This window comes from Lontra canadensis, unplaced genomic scaffold (genome assembly GCF_010015895.1).
Source record: "Lontra canadensis isolate GAN:19392208 unplaced genomic scaffold, GSC_riverotter_1.0 scaffold63, whole genome shotgun sequence".
Lineage (NCBI taxonomy): Eukaryota > Metazoa > Chordata > Mammalia > Carnivora > Mustelidae > Lontra > Lontra canadensis.
Window position 1 is genome coordinate 618570 of NW_022631057.1, and position 21957 is coordinate 640526.

Here is a 21957-nt window from a genome sequence, read left to right on the forward strand (position 1 = left end):
AAGTAGGCAGAAAGGCAGGCAGAGAGAGAGAGGAGGAAGCAGGCTCTCCGCCGAGCAGAGAGCCCGATGTGGGACTCCATCCCAGGACCCTGAGATCATGACCTGAGCCTAAGGCAGTGGCTCAACCCACTGAGCCACCCAGGTGCCCCAGGATTTTCCCCACTTTTTAAGGAGGAAATAGACTCAGGAGTTACGATGCCTGTGTGAGGTCACACGGTGAGGTGAGGGCGGGGATTTCATTCTTTCTGATCCCAAAGCCTGTGTTCCCAGCCTGCCACCCCATGTGCCTCCCCAAGACCTGAGAACCCTGTGGCAGGTCCTCAGGGTGGGATCTGCGTTGGTCCGAGCCTGCCTGCCCAGGGCACAGGTTTCCAGATTGCAGTGGTGGAAAAGCTGCTTCTCTCCCTTACACAGGCCTTTCCTCTGCTTCTCAGTGATTACAGGGTGGGTCCTCAGACCAGTGATTTCTATAACAACATATGGTAGGTGGCTTCCCATAGCTTCAGAGGTGGGACAAGTTAGCACATCCCTGAGTGCACCTGCCCCATGCCGCATAAGCCAGAAATTACATGGCTTTCCCATAATCGGAGGGCAGCCTGGGAAAAGCCCTGTCATTTGTGGCTCTTGCTGCACTCAGGGCCAGACTCCTGAACTGGTTGACTGACTATCTGTCCATCCTCTGCATGAAGCATTGTCTTCATTCGTGAGTTGGACGTCTGACGGGTCTGGGGTTAGACGCCTCAGGAATGAGTCACTTATGGCAAACTTGTCTTTCATGGGACATTTAGCTACCCTGAACCTTGGTTTTCCTCTTCTCTAAAATGAGAATGCATTCCAGGGGCCTTCCAGTGCTGCTACGAGGAATACATGAAGTAACATTTGAGTACCTCACGACCCATCCGGGTGGTTGCTGGTGTTAAGACAAGGCCATGTGCAAGGCCATGGACTCTTCCCCTGAGTCGCCTGAGGATGGTGGGGGCGGGGGGCTCCAAGTGAGACTTGCTTTTGCTTTCAGAGCCAGCCGAGTTCACTTAAGGGTCCAGATCTGCAGATGGCAGTGGTGGTCTTAGCTGTGGCCCTGCCTGGGTACTCATCTGAACCTTCTTGCACTGGAATGTGGTGTAGACCAGGGGGACTCAAACGTTCATGCATACATCACCTGGGAAGCTTGTTATCGATGCAAGGGCTTCCTGTCTAGAGGTTCTAATGCAGCGGGGTCAGAAAAATGGTTTTTGAAAAGCTAGACTCCGGGCCAGGACAGATTAACAAGGGCCCCGCTGAGGTACCAGGACAGTCTCCCAGGAGGAGGCCATCTGGCATTTCCAGCCTCCCTCCTGGCTCATGGGGATGGACGGGGTGGGGGGAGTTGTTTCTCTTGAAGAGAATGAGGGCAAGAGTCAGTTCCTGGGAAGGAGGGCTGAGGGTCGGGAAAGGCAGGGGTGGGCAGGCCCTGAGTAAAGCCCGGTGGGGCCCAGCAGGGATGCGGGGGCGCCATGAGTGCACCTTGCCCTTGGGGGCCGGAGAGGCTGATGCCAAGGGCCTGAGCTTTGCTGTGCTTCTGTCTTGCTGCAGATCGTGTTCCGGAAGATCAGCGATGTGAAACGTGAGGAGGAAGAGCGCATGAAACGCAAGAATGAGGCCCCCCTGATCTTGCCCCCGGACCACCCTGTCCGGCGACTCTTCCAGAGGTTCCGGCAGCAGAAGGAGGCCCGACTGGCTGCAGAGCGGGGCGGCCGCGACCCCGACGACCTGGATGTGGAGAAGGGCAGCGCCCTCCCCGAGCATGCCTCTGCCAATCACAGCCTGGCGAAGGCCAGCGTGGTGACTGTGCGTGAGAGCCCCGCCACTCCCGTGGCCTTCCAGGCGACCTCCACAGCTGCAGTGGCAGACCACGGCCGGCTGCACGCGCCTGGGGTTGAGTGCTTGGGCACCAGGGCCGGCGGCGGAGGCGGCGACTGCGCCAGGCGCAAGGGCTGGGCCCGCTTCAGAGATGCCTGCGGCAAGGCTGAGGACTGGAGCCAGGTGGCCAAGGCCGAGTCCATGGAGACGCTCCCCGACAGGACCAAGGCGTCCGGAGAGGCCACCCTCAAGAAGACGGACTCCTGCGACAGCGGCATCACCAAGAGCGACCTGCGCCTGGACAACGTCGGTGAGGCCAGGAGCCCCCAGGACCGAAGCCCCATCTTGGCGGAGGTCAAGCACTCTTTCTACCCCATCCCTGAGCAGACACTGCAGGCCACGGTCCTGGAGGTGAAGCACGAGCTGAAGGAGGACATCAAGGCCTTGAACACCAAAATGACAAATATTGAGAAACAGCTCTCTGAGATACTCAGGATATTAACTTCCAGAAGATCCTCTCAGTCTCCTCAGGAGCTATTTGAGATATCGAGGCCCCAGTCCCCAGAATCAGAAAGAGACATTTTTGGAGCAAGCTGAGTGGTTTGTTTAAAAAAGAGAAAGAAAGAAAGTCAAAGATAAAACCCCGCCTCCCTGCCCTTAACACCCCTCCCACCACACACACCTACATGACCAACAACTTCCAAAGTAGGCTTTTCCTGACAGAAAATCAGAGCGGGACCAGTCGCTTAGGCACACACTCTCTCGCTCACTCGCTCTCTCGCTCTCTCTGGGAGCAGACGTGGGAAGAGGCTCATGCCACCATCCTGCAAAATGGCAGCCACTCTCGAACTGTGCACAATTTTGGAAGAGGGGGCATGCTGTCTAAAGGGTATTTTCCTTCATTTTTAATTTTTTACTGCCATGATCTTTGTAAAAGAGGACAACCACTAGAAAAGAGGAGCAGCTACTTGGAGACTAGTGGGAGCGCCCTGGAGAACCCCCCCATGTAGATACCAGGCTGGGCTCCTGCGCCAAGAACCCCAAAGACTGAGGTGGGCACAGGGACTTCCCAGCATTCCCTGTCCTTGTACAGCCCATGTCTGTCGTCATCTTCTATTTTCCTACGGTAGTCATTTATAACCAGCCCAGGACAAGGGGAGCTTGAGGGATAAGGAGGGCAGAGCCTTGCAACTTTCTGTCCCTACTGGTTAAGACCAGAAAGCTGTGAGGTGCTTTGGGTACCTCCCATGGACACTGAGAGCCGGGAATCCTCGGGTCTCCTTTTTCAAGTAGAAGAGCTGGAAAGGGGCTTTCAGGAAGCAGAGACTTTCTGGGCTGTGCTCTGCAGCCTGCTATCATGGGAGAGACCACAGGGAGGGTTCCAGAAGCCTCTCATGCACCTCTGGCCCTGCTCCATGCCGCTGTCCTCATCGCATGGGCCCCTTCGCTTCTTTTCCTTCTCAGCCTCTCCCCCAGTGTTTCTGTGGCCTTCCTCAGGGTGTGCAGCATCGGCAGGAAGGGCAATGAGCCCAGAGTTGCTTTGTTAGCAAAGCAGACACACACACACACACACACACACACACACACACACAACCTCAGAAAAATGATTGTAGCAAGTCCTATGTTTATGTTCTGATTCTCACTGGGATTGAGGGTCCTTCAGAAGTTTGTATTTTGTCCACTGCATGGGGTCATTAGAGGACCCTTGGGATCCATGCTTGGCCTTATTTTAAAATTATTTTAAAATTCTTTTTCTCCAGCTACAGTCAGCAGGACTTCAGGAGAAATGGAGAAGACTGCAGGCCAAGGCTGTACTTGCTTCAGGTGCAGGAGAAAGAGAAGGAGGCAGCAGGTTCTCCGGATGGCTTTGTAGGGTGAGGTAGAAAGGAAGGTCTGAGCTCAGGGTGACAGTCACAGAGCCACCTATGGGCCACCCAGATCCTTATGCCAATGCTTGGGGACACTGTTGCCTCCTAGGCACCTGCGGTCAAATTATTCATGTGTTTGGGCTCCTTCCAAGGGCATCTGAGAAGGGAAAGCGGTCTCTCCTAGGCCCAGTGGAACTAGCTCAGGTGTATGCCCTGCAGAGAGGGTCAGGACCCTAAAACTTGACAAGCAAGGTTGGAAGTTCAGCTCTAAGAACTAGCTTGGAGAGAGAGGGGACCTGGACTCTGGGTGACAGCAGGGACTCATCCAGGGCTCTTTCTGCATGGGTCACACTACAGCACCTCACCCCTGCACCTGGCATGACTTTGCTGCATGGATCCTGAACCCGGGCTCATCCCCTGAGTACTAGAGGGGATCTGCCAGGGCAGGACTTGCCCTACCAAAGATACTCAGCATTTCTGAAGGTCTCCTGTCAGCGCCCACATACCCACATGTCCCTTTGGTCCTGTTCAGTGGCCATGACAGGTCCCAGGACTCGGCCTTCAGCAGTCTGTGCAGAATGGGGTTGTCCCTTCCTGGCACCCAGCACTGGCACAGATGGCCCTGGGAAGCAGAGTTCCAGGAAGAGAAGGTTCCTTCCCCAGGGGTCCCATATAACTTATTCACCCACTCATGGGAGGCTTACTGGGGTGGTTCCTGGCTTCCCAAGCCTGCAGCATTATTTGATCTAGCCTCAGATGGCAGCGTAGAATGAGGGGGAAGTATATTTTCCCAAGGCCAAGTCATGACTGTTTGTGACTCTGGATAAAGCAGTGGGAATTTCAGTCTCCTTGAGAAGCTGCCAACTAGTCCAGAGGCTCTAAAAGATCTGGAATCCCATCTGCTCCAGAATATTCTGGTTTGGTATTCCTTAAATGTGCTCATTAGCCTGCTTCTGAAGTTTAGTGCCCACTACTTTCAAGTCAGGGGTCAGGGCCCTAATAATCCATCACCCAGCTTCGGAAGCACCCGCCCAGCTCTCTGCGGGTTTGATGACAGGCTCCTGTACAGCGCCCTGCAGGCCAACCTAATGGGGCCCTTCCCCACTGGCTCTGCTGAAGGGCACAGTTGTTAGTAAGAAATGACTCCACACAGGGGTCTGTGGGGCAAAGACACTGATGGGCCAGACTTGAAAGTCCACACTTGTCTTGGGGGAAAAATAAAGCTTCATGAATGTACCCATGGATTGACTCCTAGGATTTGGATAGGGCTCATGACCAGAAGCCTGGATCCTGTGGATGGAATGTGCTCATCTCGGGGTCACAGGGCCCGCATGTGAGCCTGTGGTGACAGATCACCGCAGTGTGGCTGTACGTGCTTTTAGTCTTTTCTGCTTAAAGATTATAGGGACTTGTGCTTTGTTTCCTCTGGAAAAAAAAATTTTTTTAAATGAGCCAAACCTTCTCTCCTTTCATCTTTGCGACATGCATGTGGCCGTGGGCTGCTTTGTGCTAACTACCTACTCTTGCCTGGATGCAGCTCTGGCTTCCTGAGCAAGGGCCACAAGCTCCAAATACTGACTGAACCTTCTGGTGGCTGAAGAGAGGTTAGGGAAACAGGGTCACTAGGTGTTGGACCAAGCATTTAGACTTTAGAAGTTCGGCTGAGACATATTTACCTGAGTAATTTGTTCCTTTCCGAGGGAAGGGGACATAATGTATTAGACCATTCCATTACCCAGTACTTGCTGGTTACTTGATCTCACACTTAAACTCCTTACCTTGAATGTGATTTGCAGGGAGGCTCCGCTTTCCAGAGTGTCCCTGCTTTGGAGCCAGAGGTCCTGCCCCAGCACTTGGCTGCTTGTTGACCATGCTCTCCTCTACCCCACTGAGGGAGGTGTGGGGTTGAGAGTTGAGTCTGTGAAAGAAGATGGCCAACCAGATGGTGCACTTGTTCTTGGTGGAGGATGCAGACTCCAGCTTTGAGGGCTGCTGGCCCTTATACCTGCAAGGACACCTCCATCAAGTAGGATAAGGTTCCCCAGGAAGGAAAGGGAGGCACCCCTCTGGCTGAGAAGCCCTGGTTTCGTGCACAACTTTGATATCATCACCTTCAGCCACCTTATTCTCTCATGCTCAGACCTGGCTCGTTCCTAAGACCATTTTGTAATTCTCAACCCCAGACTACACCTGTGTGCCGAGTTTGTAGCCAGTAGCAGGCAACCAATGGCTTAAAACATCTCTGATGCTACAGTAACATGGGCCCAAGTGTTTCAAAGTGGTTCCGATTCCTTGCTATCCAATTCCTGGGCCTGTTTTACCCTCAACCTTCTAGATCCTGTGTGCTGTTGCTGGCCAGATATCAGGCCCTTTCCTGGAACCTTCCTTCAGAAGTATGGAGCCAGCATGGCACAGAGTCAAAAATGCCTTGCACCACCGCAGCCCATCCCTCAAGCTTCCCCTCCTGAATCCTCCAGTGGAAGGTCAAAGTAAGAAGCCAACTGTTAGAACTTTTGTCCAAGCCTTTGTGGGAACTAAAAGAATGCCTTAAGGGGGTCCCAGGTGTAGGGAGAGCCTCCTCTCCCCTTGTTGCCTCGACCACCATATGGCACATACACTCTAGAAAATTTTAGGAGCCCTGGTGGAGATAAAAGTTTCTGATGTGCGTTTAATTAATACATTGTATGTTTTGCAATAAAGATGTTTAGCCTTAAGACCCTTGAATGGAACTCCAGCTGGGATAGAGCTACCAACACTCCCCCCCCCATCCTGTTGCTTAAAGAGAAACCCCCTAAGGGCACTCTCTGACCCCAGGGTAGCCTCTCCTCTGTCACGAAATTGTACTGCCTTCTCGCTCGCTTCAAGACCAATACTTCCACCAGCTCTTGTGCCCTCCAGCTCTTGTGCCCTCCAGCTGGACTTCACTGTCCCCTCAACACCATCCACAGCCACCAGAGAAAGCATCATTTTCTCACACAAGGCATTCGTGTTTTGAAGTTTTGAATCCCACTCTCCCTGCCACCACCATACATGGTTCAAAAGAATCAATGTGAATTTGCAGCTTAAATTAGTTTCAAATGAAACGTCTTTCTCATGCAAGCAAATCAGACTCATTCTGGAACTTCTAGAACTGGACTCGAGTGCCCCACAGGCGCCAGACCCGGTGGGTGCCCTCGCCGCCCCAATGAATGTATTCTCTTAGTATTCAGACGTTGTACTTCTGCATCGGTGAGAGGCTGTCCACAGCGGACGGTTCGCCAACCCCATAAAGACACTTCTACTCCCGAGCAGCCCGTCAGTCTGGGGCTTCTCCTTATATTGATATCTTTGCATTGAGTCCCGCCAAATCCTCCATTGGGTTTTTCTTTCTCCTTCGCATCGGCCACTTTGTCCAAATGAGCAAGAACAGACAGAAGTGCAAGTGAGCGGACACTATTTTTATGGTCAGCTGACCGTGCTGCCAGAAACCCCACTGTATGTGTGCACTTGGGAATGGTAAAAGGAATATGCGGGCCCCTCCACTGATGATATGCCCTTCTCAACATTTTTAAACAAGCACAAATGATATTTGTAAAAAAAAAAAAAAAGTTTAATTTTATTTATTATGGTAATAAACTATTTTATACAGGATACTTGCTTTTTTGCCTTTTCTTACATAATTTTAAGGCATTGAATTGGATGTTCTGACCTAAGATGACAGAACAAGGACGGTACTTTCTATTCCTTTCCAAGAGCTTGGGAGGCCCTAATTTGGAGAGTACCTGTAAGTCTGGTTTTGGGGGCCTTAGGATTCTAGAGACCCCAAGATTGTGTGTCTAAGGACAGCATAGTAAGAGAATGTTTGTGACAGTGGTTTGCCACATGATCCAGAAATAAGGCTATATCTGCTCTTTGGATGTCCCAAGATGCCTTCCAATGGTGCCATCCCTGGCAAACTGTGGTACAACACAGTGATTTCACACATATCTGAACATGACCTCCTAATTAGAAGTTTACATTTTAAACAATTTGGGTTGAAATCTATTTAAAATCTATTAATGCTTCCCTGCTTTTTAAAACAGTGTAAAAAACAACTGTGTCTTTTTGGAGTGATTCCATATCAACCATATGAGTTCTGATCCGTGCTTTAATTCATGGATGGTCTCAGAAGCTACTAAGGTAGAGGACTGCTTGACCCTAAATGAACTAGTCCTAAGTCCCAGCACTCTCAGTTTGGCTGTGGTTTTAATACTTGCTTGAATAATTGCTTCTTGCTGGTGAGATTCTCCACAGGACTGTCAACCTTTCTTTTTTAATACCAGGGGACTGCATTTCAAAAAGCACACCTTGCTTTTTGTAGACAGAACATAACTCAGGATGAGGAATTTGTGATTTGCAAGCCATATTTGGGCCTCTGCTTGATCCATAGGGCCGTAGTAGGAGTACAGCATTTTTAATGATGTCCTCTACAACCCATTCTTTCATTACGTTGCAGAAAAGCATAATAAAAATAAAGGAAAGGTGATAGTATTTAGAAGTCCAAGTGACTGATACTCATTCAAAAGTCTCACCTAAAAAAAAAAAAAGTTTCACCTAATAAAGCACTGAACATTAGGTTCTTTATATATCCTCAATGGTGAAAAAAAAATCCCTCTTTGTGAATATGATTTTTGTAATTAGTCAAAAGGACTAGTAATACAGTGCTAAGTAACAGATACTACATTCTGGGTGCCAAAGGGGTGTCAACTATTAGGGGGATTTTGTTGGTTTGTTTTAAAATAAAACAGTTTCCCTGAAGAAGGGCTTTGGGTTTCTCAATGCCCACTGAGGAAGGCCAGCACCCTCAAGATAACCTGGCTTCTCAGTGGTTGGGCCTCTTGTGTGGAGATATTCAGGGACATTTGTTAGAAAACAAACTCATTATATTATGGTTAATTTCTTATTATATATAATTATATTATTATATATTATATACTTGGACATCTTCTTGCATGGTCCCCAAAATAAGTCAAAATGACCAAGAGTTGGCTGTCCTTCAGATGTCCTGCTTGCCTCCCTGGGGATCATCTTGGCGATCGTATTTGCAGCTCGGCTTGTCCACAGGGCTCGGTTGAGGTCAGAGGATCCCGGGGCTAGAAGCGACCTTGGTACCTTGCCTAGTTGTTTTCCTGCCCCATGCCTGAAGCTGCCCGGGGCTGATGGCTTTTGCAAAGTGAGTATCAGAGATGCTCCGTCCTGCCAGGACCTTCAGGAGTCTTTCATTTAGAGCAAATCCAAGACATTACTTCACATGCATGAAGAGAGATCTATTACCGCTTTCATATTACAGTTGGAGAACAGCAAGAGGTCAAAGAAAGAAAACAATGGTCCTAAATAATCCGCATGTTGGTTAATCAGACCTCAAATATGTAGCTCATCGTGAACTAATTCCCAAGAACCACTCCAAGTCATGTAATAGCTTAAAAGAAATTCAGGATTATTAGCTCCAAATATATTCACCAATTCTTCCAATATAAGTTGAGTGAATAAATTTGTTTTTACATAAACGGTGTCTCCGAAGAGTTCAAAATACTTTGCATTATTTACGTATGTACATACATCAGACACTTGCCTATAATCCTCTTCACGCCCCTGTGTGTGCTTAGCCAGGCTCCCTGTGGCTGGCCATGGTTCCAGAATGAGTCAGTCCATGATCCTGTACTACAGTCCCTGGAGAGTTCTCTCTTCCCAGAACCATACCCTACTTAAAACTTCCCAGCACCTTGGGATCACCTGCGTGGGCCTCTCTGTCCTTTACTCACCCAACTGCTAAGGCCACTGCTGTCAGCCTGGCTGCCCCTCTGGGTCTGTTCCAAGCAGCAGTCAAGCCGGGGTACACCCACTGCACGCCTGCCCGCTCCATCCACGTCTGCTCTCCCAGGCAGAATGGGTAGGAAGAAAGCAAGTCAGCAAGACGGCCGGTCCTGCATTCTAGGAGTCTGAATCTCACTGAGTTAAAAGCCACAGCCAGGACACAAGGATCACGCCAGATGGCAAATGTAAGATGTGTGGCCAACACAGGTCCAAGGGAACATTTCATTCAATAGCAATTTTATCCACGGGTTTGAGATGTACTGAGTCTCCCATAATGGGGTACCTTACATAGACTATGGATCAAACTTCCCAGCTTCTTCACACGCCACTTGCCCTCTCAGGGAAAAAAAAAAAAATCCAAAGTCAAACAGGTCTCTTCAGCCTCTTCTACCGCTTACGGCTATTAGTGACCTGTCACCCACTTTCCAGAGGGGTGAATAATTAAATAAGAGTCATAGGTATTTATGTACATTTTAAGCATTTTCTTTAAAAAATACTCAAAATGATTCTGTAAAAATGTGAATTATCAGTATGACAGAAAAGGCTCCATTTTATTTGTAACAAAATAAAACAATGTAAACCAGAGTGTAATCCACTGAGCGGGAAGATGACTGCTGGGGCTTACTCATGAAGAGAGGAAAAAGGACCATAGGAAACCATCCTTACCCTTTGTCACTTGCCTGGTAGCACCCGTCTGTGGGTGCACGAGCTCATGGTTCCTTAATTCTTCTTTGTCGGGAAATGAAGATTAACTGTCCGGTAGAGGAACTGCCATGTTTATACTCTGCAAATCTAGGGAACCAAGCATCCAAATGTCGATCACTGCGACAGTGTTCCAATAACAGATCTCCTTAGGTACCGGCCTCCTGGAACACGATAGGACATGCTGTATCTTCCCTGACTGGACAATGAGAAACTTAACTGTGGCTTTGTCTCCTCCCTGCCAGGGTGAAGCTCAGACCCCAGTGCTGGTTCTAGAGACCACACTGCAGGACATGGGAAAGAAATCACTTAAATATTAGCAAAATATTTCAGAAATATCTACTGCATTTAATTCTTGGTAAAGTAGAAAGAACCTGAAGGGCCCTGGGACCGGGTTCTAGACCACAAGGTTACCATGTGCAGCAGGCAAGACAATACTGCTCTGGGGCCCTGCTTACTCAACAGGAAAGTAATGGGGCTGGGGGAGCTTTGGTTCCCAAAGTTAGAAGCCTCACTGGTTGTCAATTTTCTATGAGAGCTCAAACTTCCAGTTTTGGAGGGAGATAACTCCAACAAAAGATGAGCAGATGACGCACTGGTTCCTTGGAGGTTATCTTGGCGTATGAGGTCAGGGTGAAGCACCATTGCCTTGGAGGCCAGCAGGAAGGGCTGGCACCAGCTGGGCGGCATTAGTCCACTGAGTATGTCTGGGCCCAGGCAATGCCCACATGGGAGTAGCAGTAGAGGAATCCCAGAACAGAGAGGGTCACATATGGCCAGCCTGCAGAGGGAAGTCAGAGACAGAAGAACAGTTAGAAACACCTGGGGCAGGACCTTCCACAAGCACAAACTCTCCCCCTTTGGAGAAGGCAACCCAAGAAATAACATGGGCCTCAGCTGACGCATCAAGACACACACCTCCTAGAAGGTGTGCTCTACATGGAACACCAACAACTTGAACCCTACATTCCTACTGGGCCAGCATTAAACGAGGGGTATGCTATCTCAAATGGAAATTAGGTTTAGAAATAGGACTGACTTTTTGCCATCTGCAATGATGGGGATGGAACTAGAGGGTATTATGCTGAGTGAAATAAGTCAATCAGAGAAAGATAATTATCATATGATCTCTCTGATATGAGGAATTTGAGAAGCAGGATGGGGGTTCATGGGGGGTAGGGAGGGAAAAAATGAAACCAGATGGGATCAGGAGGGAAATAAGCCGTAAGAGACTCTTAATCTCACAAAACAAACTGAGGGTTGCTGGGGGTGGGGGGGAGGGGTAGGGTGGCTGGGTGAGGGACATTGGGGAGGGTATATGCTATGGTGAGTGCTATGAAGTGTGTAAGCCTGACGATTCACAGACCTGTACCCCTGGGGCAAATAATACATTATATATTAATTTAAAAAACTTAAAAATAGGACTGGCTTTTAAAGAACATATATTTAGAAAACTAAGGTAGTTAATAATAAAAAAGAAAAAAAGTCCGTAAGACCCACAGTAAATCTCAAAATATAGATTGGCCATTATATGGAATTGAGTGCCATCTGTAAGAACACAGAAGGGAGAGCCTAAATTAAACATTTGCTTTCAAAACTCAAAGCTTTTAGTGGTTCCTTCTATAAGTACTCGTCTTAGAATATCTGATGTTCTTTTCTTTCTTTTTCTCCTCCTCCTCTCCCTTCTCCTCCTCCTCCTCTTCAATTAACAACCCTCTCTTGCTGGTCACTTAAAGACTTCCATGTCCTCTACATGTTTCACTTACTCAAACATAGGACTTTTGGAGCTCTGGAGATGCAGAGATGCTGTGGAAGGTACCAGATGCCGAAATAGGTGATCCCATTCCAGCCTGGCAAAGATACACACTACTGGGATCTATGAGCCATGTAACGTGTGCTAGATAATGATGTAGACAGAGCACATTTAAACTGGGCCATGTGGGGTGAGCAAGAGTTTGTCAGATGGAAAGGGGCAGAAATAAGCAACCAGAGAGACCACCTCAAGTGTGAACATCACAGGCCACCCCAGGAACCAGGATCACAGGACTGTGGCTACTGCACAGGAAGGGCCAGGCAGGACAGGGCTAGAAGTAGGGAGGAGGCAGTGGGGAGCCACTGAGGGTACTATATACTTCTATAGGCTCCCTTCTTGCTATATCAACAAGCAGCTGTGATTATTATTACTAGAAGTTCTATGAATATGGTGTAATGGTTAAGTGTGCTGGCTCCAAGGTGAACCTGGACACCAGTTCAAACCCTGACTCTGTCACTTGCCAGCTCCGTGACTAGGAACAACTTGATAAATCTCAAATGTAAAACTAGGGGAGGGACAGAGCACCTCTACAGGATGCTATGGACTCATTGTGTCCCCCTACATTCATGTGTTGATGCCCTAGCCCCGACTGCATATTTCGAGGTGGGGCCTTGGGGAGGTAAATGGGTTGAGATCAGATCACGAGGGAGGAGCCATCATGATGGGATTAGTGCCCGCATAAGAATGGACGCCAAGAGCTTGCCTCCTCTCTCTCTGCCATATGACACAGTGAGAAGGTGGCCATCTAGAAGCCAGAAAGAGGGTCTTCACCAGGAACCAGATCAGCTGGCATCTTGATCTTAGACTTTTCCAGTCTCTGGAACTGTGAGAAGTAAATGTCTGTTGTTCAAGCCTCCCAGTCCACATACTTCCTTACGGTGGCCCGAGGTGATGAAGACATAAGGAGGGAATGTGACATGATGTAAAGGCCTGCACGGTGCCTGGGCTCCGATGGGCACTAAGGAAAGGTAGTCATAATACTGGGGCGAAGACAAAGAAGTCTTTCTCCACCAAGATGAGAGTGATAACAGGAAGTCCCGCCCTGGTCTTCCTCTGAACTCTTATTTTCAACTCTCTCCTGAGATTGGCTTGGCACCAGAACTCTAGGCCCTGAAGGCAGGAGAAGTGAGGGGAGCCGAGGACCCCCAAGAGCCTGGCTCTAGGCCCAGCCCTACAGTCCCACCTTCTGTCTGCTCATCAGCCAGTGGGTTAGCTTCCTGTGGCTACTGGAGCAAATGACCACAAACTTAGTGGCTTCCAACAACAGAAATGCGCTCTCTCATACTTCTAGATGCTGCAAGTCTGAAATCAAGGTGTTGGCAGGTTGTCCTCTCTCCAAAGGCTCTTAGGGAGACTCCTCCCTTGCCTCTTCCAGCTTTGCATGACCCCAGATACTCCTTGACTTATGGCAACATACTTCCAATCTCTGCCTGTCTTCATGTGATACTTTTCTTAAGAGAGTACCTCTTCCCTGGGTATCTCTGTGTCCTCTCCTCTTAGAAGGACACCAGTCATTGGGTTCAGGGCCTCCTCTAAATCCACCATGATTTCTTCTCAAGACACTTAGCTAATGACATCAGCAAAACCCCTATTTCCAAATGAAGTCCAATTCTGCTGTTGCAGACAGACATGAATTTGCGGGGAGGGCAGGCACTAATCGGCCCAGGACAGCCAGGTACTTTTTCAAGCTTCAAAATGGACACATCCTGCCTGGAGCCCTCAGACACAGATGCCAGGGGACCTGTTGACATCCGCTCCTCAGTGGACTCAGGAAGCAGAAATTAGAGAGGGGGCTTCAGGAATGGGGAGCTGACCCAGACTTCAGCTGTGTTTAGGATGATGCGTTGGCAGGTGTTTGGTAAACACAGAACCCAGAAGCGGGCTGTGGAGGTGGGAGAATGGAGAGCTTATATTTACACAAAGCTGGGCCTGGGTCATTGCACAGCTGTGCTTGGCCCTGCAACCGTCCAGGGACATCCCTGTGAAAGCTTCCGGCCAGCACACAGAACTGTAAGGAGAAATATCCCCAGCACTGCCCAGAAATGTGGCATAAGCATGTTCAGTCGGGAGCCCAGTTAGACCCTGAAAATTCCCTCTACCATTAACTGTCTGCCATGCACAGAGGCAGATAGATAACAGGTAGCACACCTGTAATCCTGACTCTGCTATGAGACCCTAGCCAGGCCTCAGTTTCTCCACCAACACAATGGGAGATCAAAAACAAACAGATGTGCATGAAATTGGATGACAGACTCAGTAGTGCTTTTAAAGAGTTTCAGAAATGCAAATAATTCCTACACCTGAGAAGTCAATGTATATAGTCTATGTGTGAAGCTGTTATGTAAACAGCTCTCCTTTCCTGATCTCAGGAGTAAGCTCTGTGATGACAAGAAGACGGATTCCACAAGTCACCCTTCCGCAGTATTCACTCAGTATTTCATGAGCATTTGCTGTGTGCCTGGCCTGAGACATCAGACATCAGTATCACCCTCTGTGGGCTGCCTGCTCTAGGCACTGGGACTTTGTAGAAGCTGCTAACCAAGCACTGATGTACTCCAAGTGTCGGGGGTGCATGGGGCAGAGACTCCTCTTTATCAGGGCTCAGATCAGTGCAGAAAAAGAGACAGGGATGGGCTGTCATTCTGGCCACATTTGAGGGTTGCTATGATGCTATCATCCAGGCTTGTCAGCCGTGCACAAAAAAGAGGGCATCAAAAAGGGTTCTGTCCCAACAAATGAACCCCGACCTCATCCTGTAGCCCTCACTCTCCCCGGCCTTTCCCCATTCTGTGTTCTCCTTCCAAGTTCGCCCTTCTCACCAGGGTTTCTAATCCACACTGTCCAGTCAACTCCCAGATCCTGGCATCCCCAACCCCATGCATGTGCACACACACATTCACATACATGCACACATACGTGCACATGCATGCACGCACTCACGCACACACACACACCATTGATGTGGCTTATAGCCTGGTGGGCAGTATGGTATTGGTCAAAAGAAAAGGTCTTTCTTAAGAGAGTATCTTAAGGCCAAGCCACCCCTGCACACTTGGTATATGCAGAGCTAGGCCCCCAGATCCAGTGATTCGTCCTGGTGGGCTTTTGATACCTAGACCTATAAGATCTAAACAGTTGAACACTTTTAACAGCTGACAACTAGGCAGCACTGAAGATACTACAAAGAGGATGCTAGCAAGTTAGGCAATGGTTGCAAAAGACTGGGTAATGGAGCTAATAGGACAGACTACCTGACAGGTATAGCTAAATGCATACAATTAGGATGCATAGCACCACAGATCATTTAAGAAGATCCACGTATGTGGTGTAATAGAGGGAGTTAATAGGATGTAGGTGGTTATATCATGCTATTGTTAAGAAGCCACTGGTGTATCGTAGAATAACTACAGCTAATGAGAACAGGTAGGACACAGAGGGAAATGTCTATAGCTAAGAAAGCAAGTGGTGTAATTTTATTTGAGGTTATTATGGCTGAGTGATTTTCTGAGCAATTACATCAATCTGAAAAGACTGGAAGGCTGAGGCTCAAGAGAGTGAAGGAAAAGACCATTATCATACAGGGGGATATATAAAATTGGTTTTCTGGAAAGTGATGGGATAATCAGAAAAAGCAGCAAGTCTAATGAAAATCTTTATTTAAAAGGTAACATTGTAAAATGATTGCAGCCACTGTGGAAAACAGCATGGAGGTTCCTCAAAAAATTAACCCCCTAAAACAACAGAATACTCATTGCTCTCAAGCACACATGGAACTTTCTCTGGAAGAGACTACATACTGGGTCACAAATCAGGGCTCAACCAATTATTCCCTGCATATTCTCAGACCACAATGCTTTGAAACTGGAACTCAATCACAAGAAAAAGTGTAGAAAGAATTCAAATACTTGGAAGCTAAAGACCATCTTGCTCAAGAAGGTTTGGATCAACTTGAAATCAAAGAAGAACTTAAACAACTCATGGAAACCAATGAGAATGAAGACACATCAGTCTAAAACCTATGGGATATGGCAAAGGTGGTCTGATGGGGGAAACACATAGCCATCCAAGCCTCACTCAAAAAACTGGAAAATCCTGAATACACAAACTCTTTTTACACCTAAAAGAACTGGAGAACCAGCAACAAATTAAGCCAACCCCATGCACAAGAAGGGAAATAAGATTAGAGCAGAGATCATGAGTTAGAAACTAGAGATATAGTAGAACACATCAATGAAACCAGAAACTGGTTCTTTCAAAGAATTAATAAGACCAATAAACCACTGGCCAAACTAATCCAAAAGAAAAGAGAAAGGTCCCCAATTAATAAAATTATGAATGAAAGGGATGAGATCACGATTAACACCAAGGAAATAGAAACAACCATCAGAAATTATTATCAACAGCTATATGCCAATAAGGTAAGCAACCTAGAAGAAATAGATGCATTCCTGGAAACCTATAAACTACCAAGACTGAAACACAAAGAAATTGACAACCTGAATAGACCAATATCTAGAAACGAGATTGAAATAATGATTTAAAAACTCCCCAAAAAACAAGAGCCCAGGACCTGGTGGATTCCCTGGGGAATTCTACCAAACATTCAAAAAAGAGATAATACTTATTCTCCTGAAGCTGTTTCAAAAATAGAAACAGAAGGAAAACTTCCAGACTCTTCTTATGAAGTCAGCATTACCTTGATCCCCAAACCAGGCAAAGACCCCATCAAAAAGGAGAATTTCAGACCAATATCCCTGATGAATATGGATGCCAAGATTCTCAACAAGATCCTAGCTAACAGGATCCAACAGTACCTTGAAAAGATTACCCACCATGACCAGGTGGGATTTATTCCCGGGGTGCAAAGGTGGTTCAACATTTGCAAATCAGCCAATGTGACAGAACAAATCAATAAGAGAAGAGAGAAGAACCACATGGTCCTCTCAATTGATGCAGAAAAAACATCTGACAAAATACAGCATCCTTTCCTGATTAAAACTCTTCGAAGCATAGGGATAGAGGGAACATTCCTCAAATTCATAAAATCCATCTTTGAAAAACCCACAGCAAATATCATTCTCAATGGGGAAAAACTGAGAGCCTTCCCATTGAGATCAGGAACACAACGAGGATGCCCGTTCTCACCAATGTTGTTCAACATAGTACCTAGAAGTCCTAGCAACAGCAATCAGACAACAAAAAGAAATAAAAGGTATTAAAATTGGCAAAGAAGACATTAAATTCTCTTTCTTCACAGATGTCATGATACTTTATGTGGAAAATGCAAAAGACTCCACCCCCAAATTACTAGAACTCATACAACAATTCGGTATTGTGGGAGGATACAAAATCAATGCACAGAAATCAGTTGCTTTCTTATACACTAACAATGAAACTGTAGAAAGGGCAATTAGAGAATCAATTCCATTTACAATAGCACCAAAAACCCTAAGATACCTTGGAAAAAACCTGACCAAAGAGGTAAAGGATCTATACTCAAGSAACTACAGAACACTCATGAAAGAAACTGAAGAAGACACAAAAAGGTGGAAAAACATCCATGCTCATGGATCAGAAGAATAAACATTGTTAAAATGYCTATCCTGCCCAGAGCAATCTATACATTCAGTGCCATCCCAATCAAAATACCAGTAGCATTTTTCAAAGTGCTGGAACAAACAATCCTAAAATTTGCATGGAACCAGAAAAGATGCCGAATCACTAAGGAAATGTTGAAGATGAAAAACAGTTGGGTGCATCATGTTGCCTGATTTCAAGCTTTATTACAAAGCTGTGATCACCAAGACAGCATGGTACTGGCACAAAAACAGACACATAGACCACGGAACAGAGTAGAGAGCCCAGATGTGGACCCTCAACCGTATGGTCAAATAATCTTTGACAAAGCAGGAAAAAATATCCAGGGGAAAAAAGACAGTCTCTTCAATAAATGATGCTAGGAAAATTGGACAGGTATGTATAGAATGAAACTCAACCATTCTCTTACACCATACACAAAGATCAACTCAAAATCGATGGGAGACCTCAACGTGAGACAGGAATCCATCCAAATCCTAGAGGAGAACATAGGCAGTATCCACTTTGACATCAGCCACAGCAACTTCTTCCAAGAGACGTCTCCAAAAACAAAAGAAACAAAAGCAAAAACGAACTTTTGGGACTTCATCAAAACCAAAAGCTTCTGCACAGCAAAGGAAACAGTCAACAAAACAAAGAGGCAACCCACAGAATAGAGGAAGATGCTAGCAAATGACACTACAGACAAAGAGCTGATATCCAAGATCTATAAAAAAAACTTCTCAAACTCAACACCCAAAAAACAGATAATCATGTCAAGAAATGGGCAGAAGACATGAACAGACCCTTCTCCAATGAAGACATACAAATGACTAGCAGACGCATGAAAAAATGTTCATCATCATGGGCCATTAGGAAAATTCAAATCAAGACCACATTGAGATACCATCTTACCCCAGTCAGAATGGCAAAGATTAACAAGGCAGGAAACAACAAATGTTGGAGAGGATGTGGAGAGAGGGGACCCCTCTTACACTGCTGGTGGGAATGCACATTGGTGCAGCCACTTTGGAAAACAGTGTGGAGATCCCTCAAAAAATTAAAAATAGAGCCACCCAGGACCCTGCAATTGCACTACTGGGTATTTACCCCAAAGATACAGATGTAGTGAAATGAAGGGCCATATGTACCCCAATGTTCATAGCTGCAATGTTCACAATAGCCAAACTGTGGAAAGAGCTGAGATGCCCTTCAGCAGACAAATGGATAAAGAAGATGTGGTCCATATATACAACGGAATATTACTCAGCCATCAGAAAGGAAGAATACACAACTTTTGCATCAACATGAATAGGACTGGAGGAGATTATGCTGACTGAAATAAGTCAAGCATAGAAAGATAATTATCATGTGGTTTCAGTTACTTGTGGAACATAAGAAATAACATGGAGGACAGGAGAAGGAAAGAAAACATGAATTGGGGCAAATTGGAGGAAGAGACAAACCATGAGAAACTGTGGACTCTGAGAAATGAACTGAAGGTTTGGCGGGGGGTGATGGGTAAGCCTGGTGGTGGGTATTGTGGAGGGCACATATTGCATGGAGCACTGGGTGTTGTACATAAATAATGATTCTTGGAACATTGCATCAAAAACTAATGATGTGGGGCACCTGAGTGGCTCAGTGGGTTAAAGCTTCTCCCTTCAGCTCAGGTCATGATCTCAGGGTCCTGGGATTGAGCCCCGCATCGGGCTCTCTGCTCAGCGGGAGCCTGCTTCCTCCTCTCTCTCTCTGCCTCTCTGCCTACTTGTGATCTCTGTCAAATAAATAAAATCTTAAAAAAAAAACTAATGATGTATTTTATAGTGACTAACATAACACAATAAAAAAAATTAAAAATTAAAAAATTAAACATAGAACTATCACATATATACCCAAAAGAATTGAAAGAACTAGAAGAGATACTTGTGTACCCACGTTCACAGCAGTATTATGTACAATAGCCAAAAGGTGGCAATAGCCCACGTGTCCACTCACAGATGAATGGATAAACAAAATGTGGTCTATACATACAATGGAATATTATTCAGCCTTGAAAAGGAGGGAAATCCTGATACAAGCTACAGCTTGGATGAACATTGAAGACATTATGCTAAATGAAATAAGCCAGACACAAAAGGACAAATATTATATATGAGGTCCCAAAGTAGTCAAATTCGTAGAGACAGAAAGTGAATGGCAGTTACTGGGGGCTGGGTGGAATTATCGTTTAATGGTATAGGTGTTTCAGTTCTGCAAGATTAAAACCATTCTGGGGAGATGGATGGTGGTGATGGTTGCACAGCAGTGTGAACATGCTTAACACCACTGACCTGTACACTTAAAAATGGTTAAAATGGAAAGTTTTATGTTATATATAATTTACCACAAAAAAATTCTATGCTGAGTGAAAGAAGACATCAATAAAATAATATATACCATATTATTCCATTTATATAAAATGAAATTAATTTATAGTAACAAAAAGCTTGTAGTGGTTGCCAGGGCTGGAGCAGAGGGAGGGACAAATTACAATGGGGACACCAGGAGTCTTTGGGGATGATGAAAATGTTTTGCATTTTGATTACGGGAATATTTTCAAGGGTATGTACAAGTGAAAAATACCTTAAATATGTATATTTTACTGTGCATAAATTATTTCTCAAAGTTATAAAAAATTAAAAATTGAAAAAATGAAAAAAAAAAATTTCAAGAGAACATTGGAGTATTAGTGAATCACAGACTTGAAGTATTCCACTACAATGTCCTAGTGTTATATATGCCCTAAGGTATTCAAACAAAAGATGCACATGCAAGAAGATACAATTTACTTTTAAATGATGATGGGTTCTCAATCCTTCCTCTCCCTAGGGGCCAGAGGATTTGCCATGTGTACGGCTCCTCCTAATGCTCTCTTCCACTGGGACCTCTGAGTAGGAGAACAATGCTAAGAGCTCTTTCTTAGCTGTGCAGACACACTCAGCAGCTGAATCAGCACAAATCCCTATCCCAGGGAAGAAATCAATCCTTCCTAATGGGAGAGAATTAATTGAGTTGCTGAATTGTGTGTGAGCTATCAATTATCCCATCAAAGGCTCACTCAGCTGTCAGTCTGGGCAACCAACACTCCTGAGCGTGTGGTCGCCATCTTGGCTCTAATGGCGCTTTTTCAAAGACCACATCCTACCACTAACCATTTTTAGAAGAAAATGGCTGGTGACCACCATATGATCAACCTTTGCAGGGAAGCCTTTTTCCTGCCCTTCCTCTAGTCAGCCAGCACCATAGTCTCTGTCCACATGTAAGTAGTTTATGAAGAACAGAGAATCTACTATACAGTTTACAAAGAATACACAGTCTTAGTGAATCCTTACAACACTTCAAGATCGAAATCATGAACAGACGCCCATAGCCTTGCTTGTAGCCACACTGCCTCAAAAGGGCCCAGAGTCCACATCCCAAGCCCAGAGTGTCAGATTAAATCCTATTTGGAGGAAAGTCTTCAGTCTTTCTTTTACTTTTATCTATAATTATCTGTCTTTTACCATTAACAATGCCTTAGCTTCCTCCTTCCATCCACCCAGGCAAGTTTTCTAGCAGAGGCTCTGCCTCCCTGCTGCCCACGGAGCCTATTGCTCAGCCACTGCTCAGCGGTCACCCTGCTGAGTCCCAGTTCTTCTTGAGGTTAAGGAACTCTCATCTTGGCTCTTGGGTCCCTAGAGATGAACAGATGGACTCTCACCTTCTGTCCCATAGAGTAGCAATGTCACTCAGTAACTCAAAACCATTCCAAGAAAGGAAGAAGAGGAGGTTCCCATTCTTCCTGAGAGCCATGAAGCTACAAAGGAAACAAGTTTCACCTCCCCAGGCAAACTTTCCTTGGTTGAACCCAAGCCTGAAAATCTGAAGGATGCATTATAATAACTAAATGCCATCAACATATCCACCCATATCCCTGGGGATGCAAGGTGCATGTGTAACAGCCCACGTTGCCATCCTGGTGAAGACAGAAGACTGATGAATTTCAGTTCCATGGACAGCCTTTGTGAAGGGGTAGGCTCGGAGAAGGATATCCAATGGGGAAATGGAAAGAGGTGATTCCAGGAGATGCTGCAGAAAAGAGAGTCATAGGACTTTGTGACTGATGGATCTGGGAGCCAAAAAATACGTTCCCTCTCGTTGACCCTGAGCACTGCTCACCGAGTACCCTTGGGGCTGACATTCAGCTCGTGCACATCAGAGGGACACCACCTAACGGTAACAGGCTGATCTACTACCCTACTAGGTAGTAAAAGCCATGATCCCAGCCTTTCCCTCCTGACCTGT

General features: G+C 46.3%; 2 protein-coding genes across 4 annotated transcripts in view; one reads left to right on the forward strand and one right to left on the reverse strand.

Annotated features, from left to right (window-relative positions):
* KCNH1 (potassium voltage-gated channel subfamily H member 1) overlaps positions 1–2634 on the forward strand; it is a 386370-nt gene extending 383736 nt beyond the window's left edge. For both annotated transcript variants that reach the window (XM_032878101.1, XM_032878102.1), the window contains exon 11: positions 1573–2634. In XM_032878101.1, coding sequence (XP_032733992.1) covers positions 1573–2436 — 864 coding nt within the window. In that variant the 3' untranslated portion in view covers positions 2437–2634. The remainder of the gene's footprint in view (positions 1–1572) is intronic.
* A 7427-nt stretch (positions 2635–10061) lies between these two features.
* HHAT (hedgehog acyltransferase) overlaps positions 10062–21957 on the reverse strand; it is a 320626-nt gene continuing 308730 nt past the window's right edge. For both annotated transcript variants that reach the window (XM_032878104.1, XM_032878103.1), the window contains exon 12: positions 10062–11022. In XM_032878104.1, coding sequence (XP_032733995.1) covers positions 10931–11022 — 92 coding nt within the window. In that variant the 3' untranslated portion in view covers positions 10062–10930. The remainder of the gene's footprint in view (positions 11023–21957) is intronic.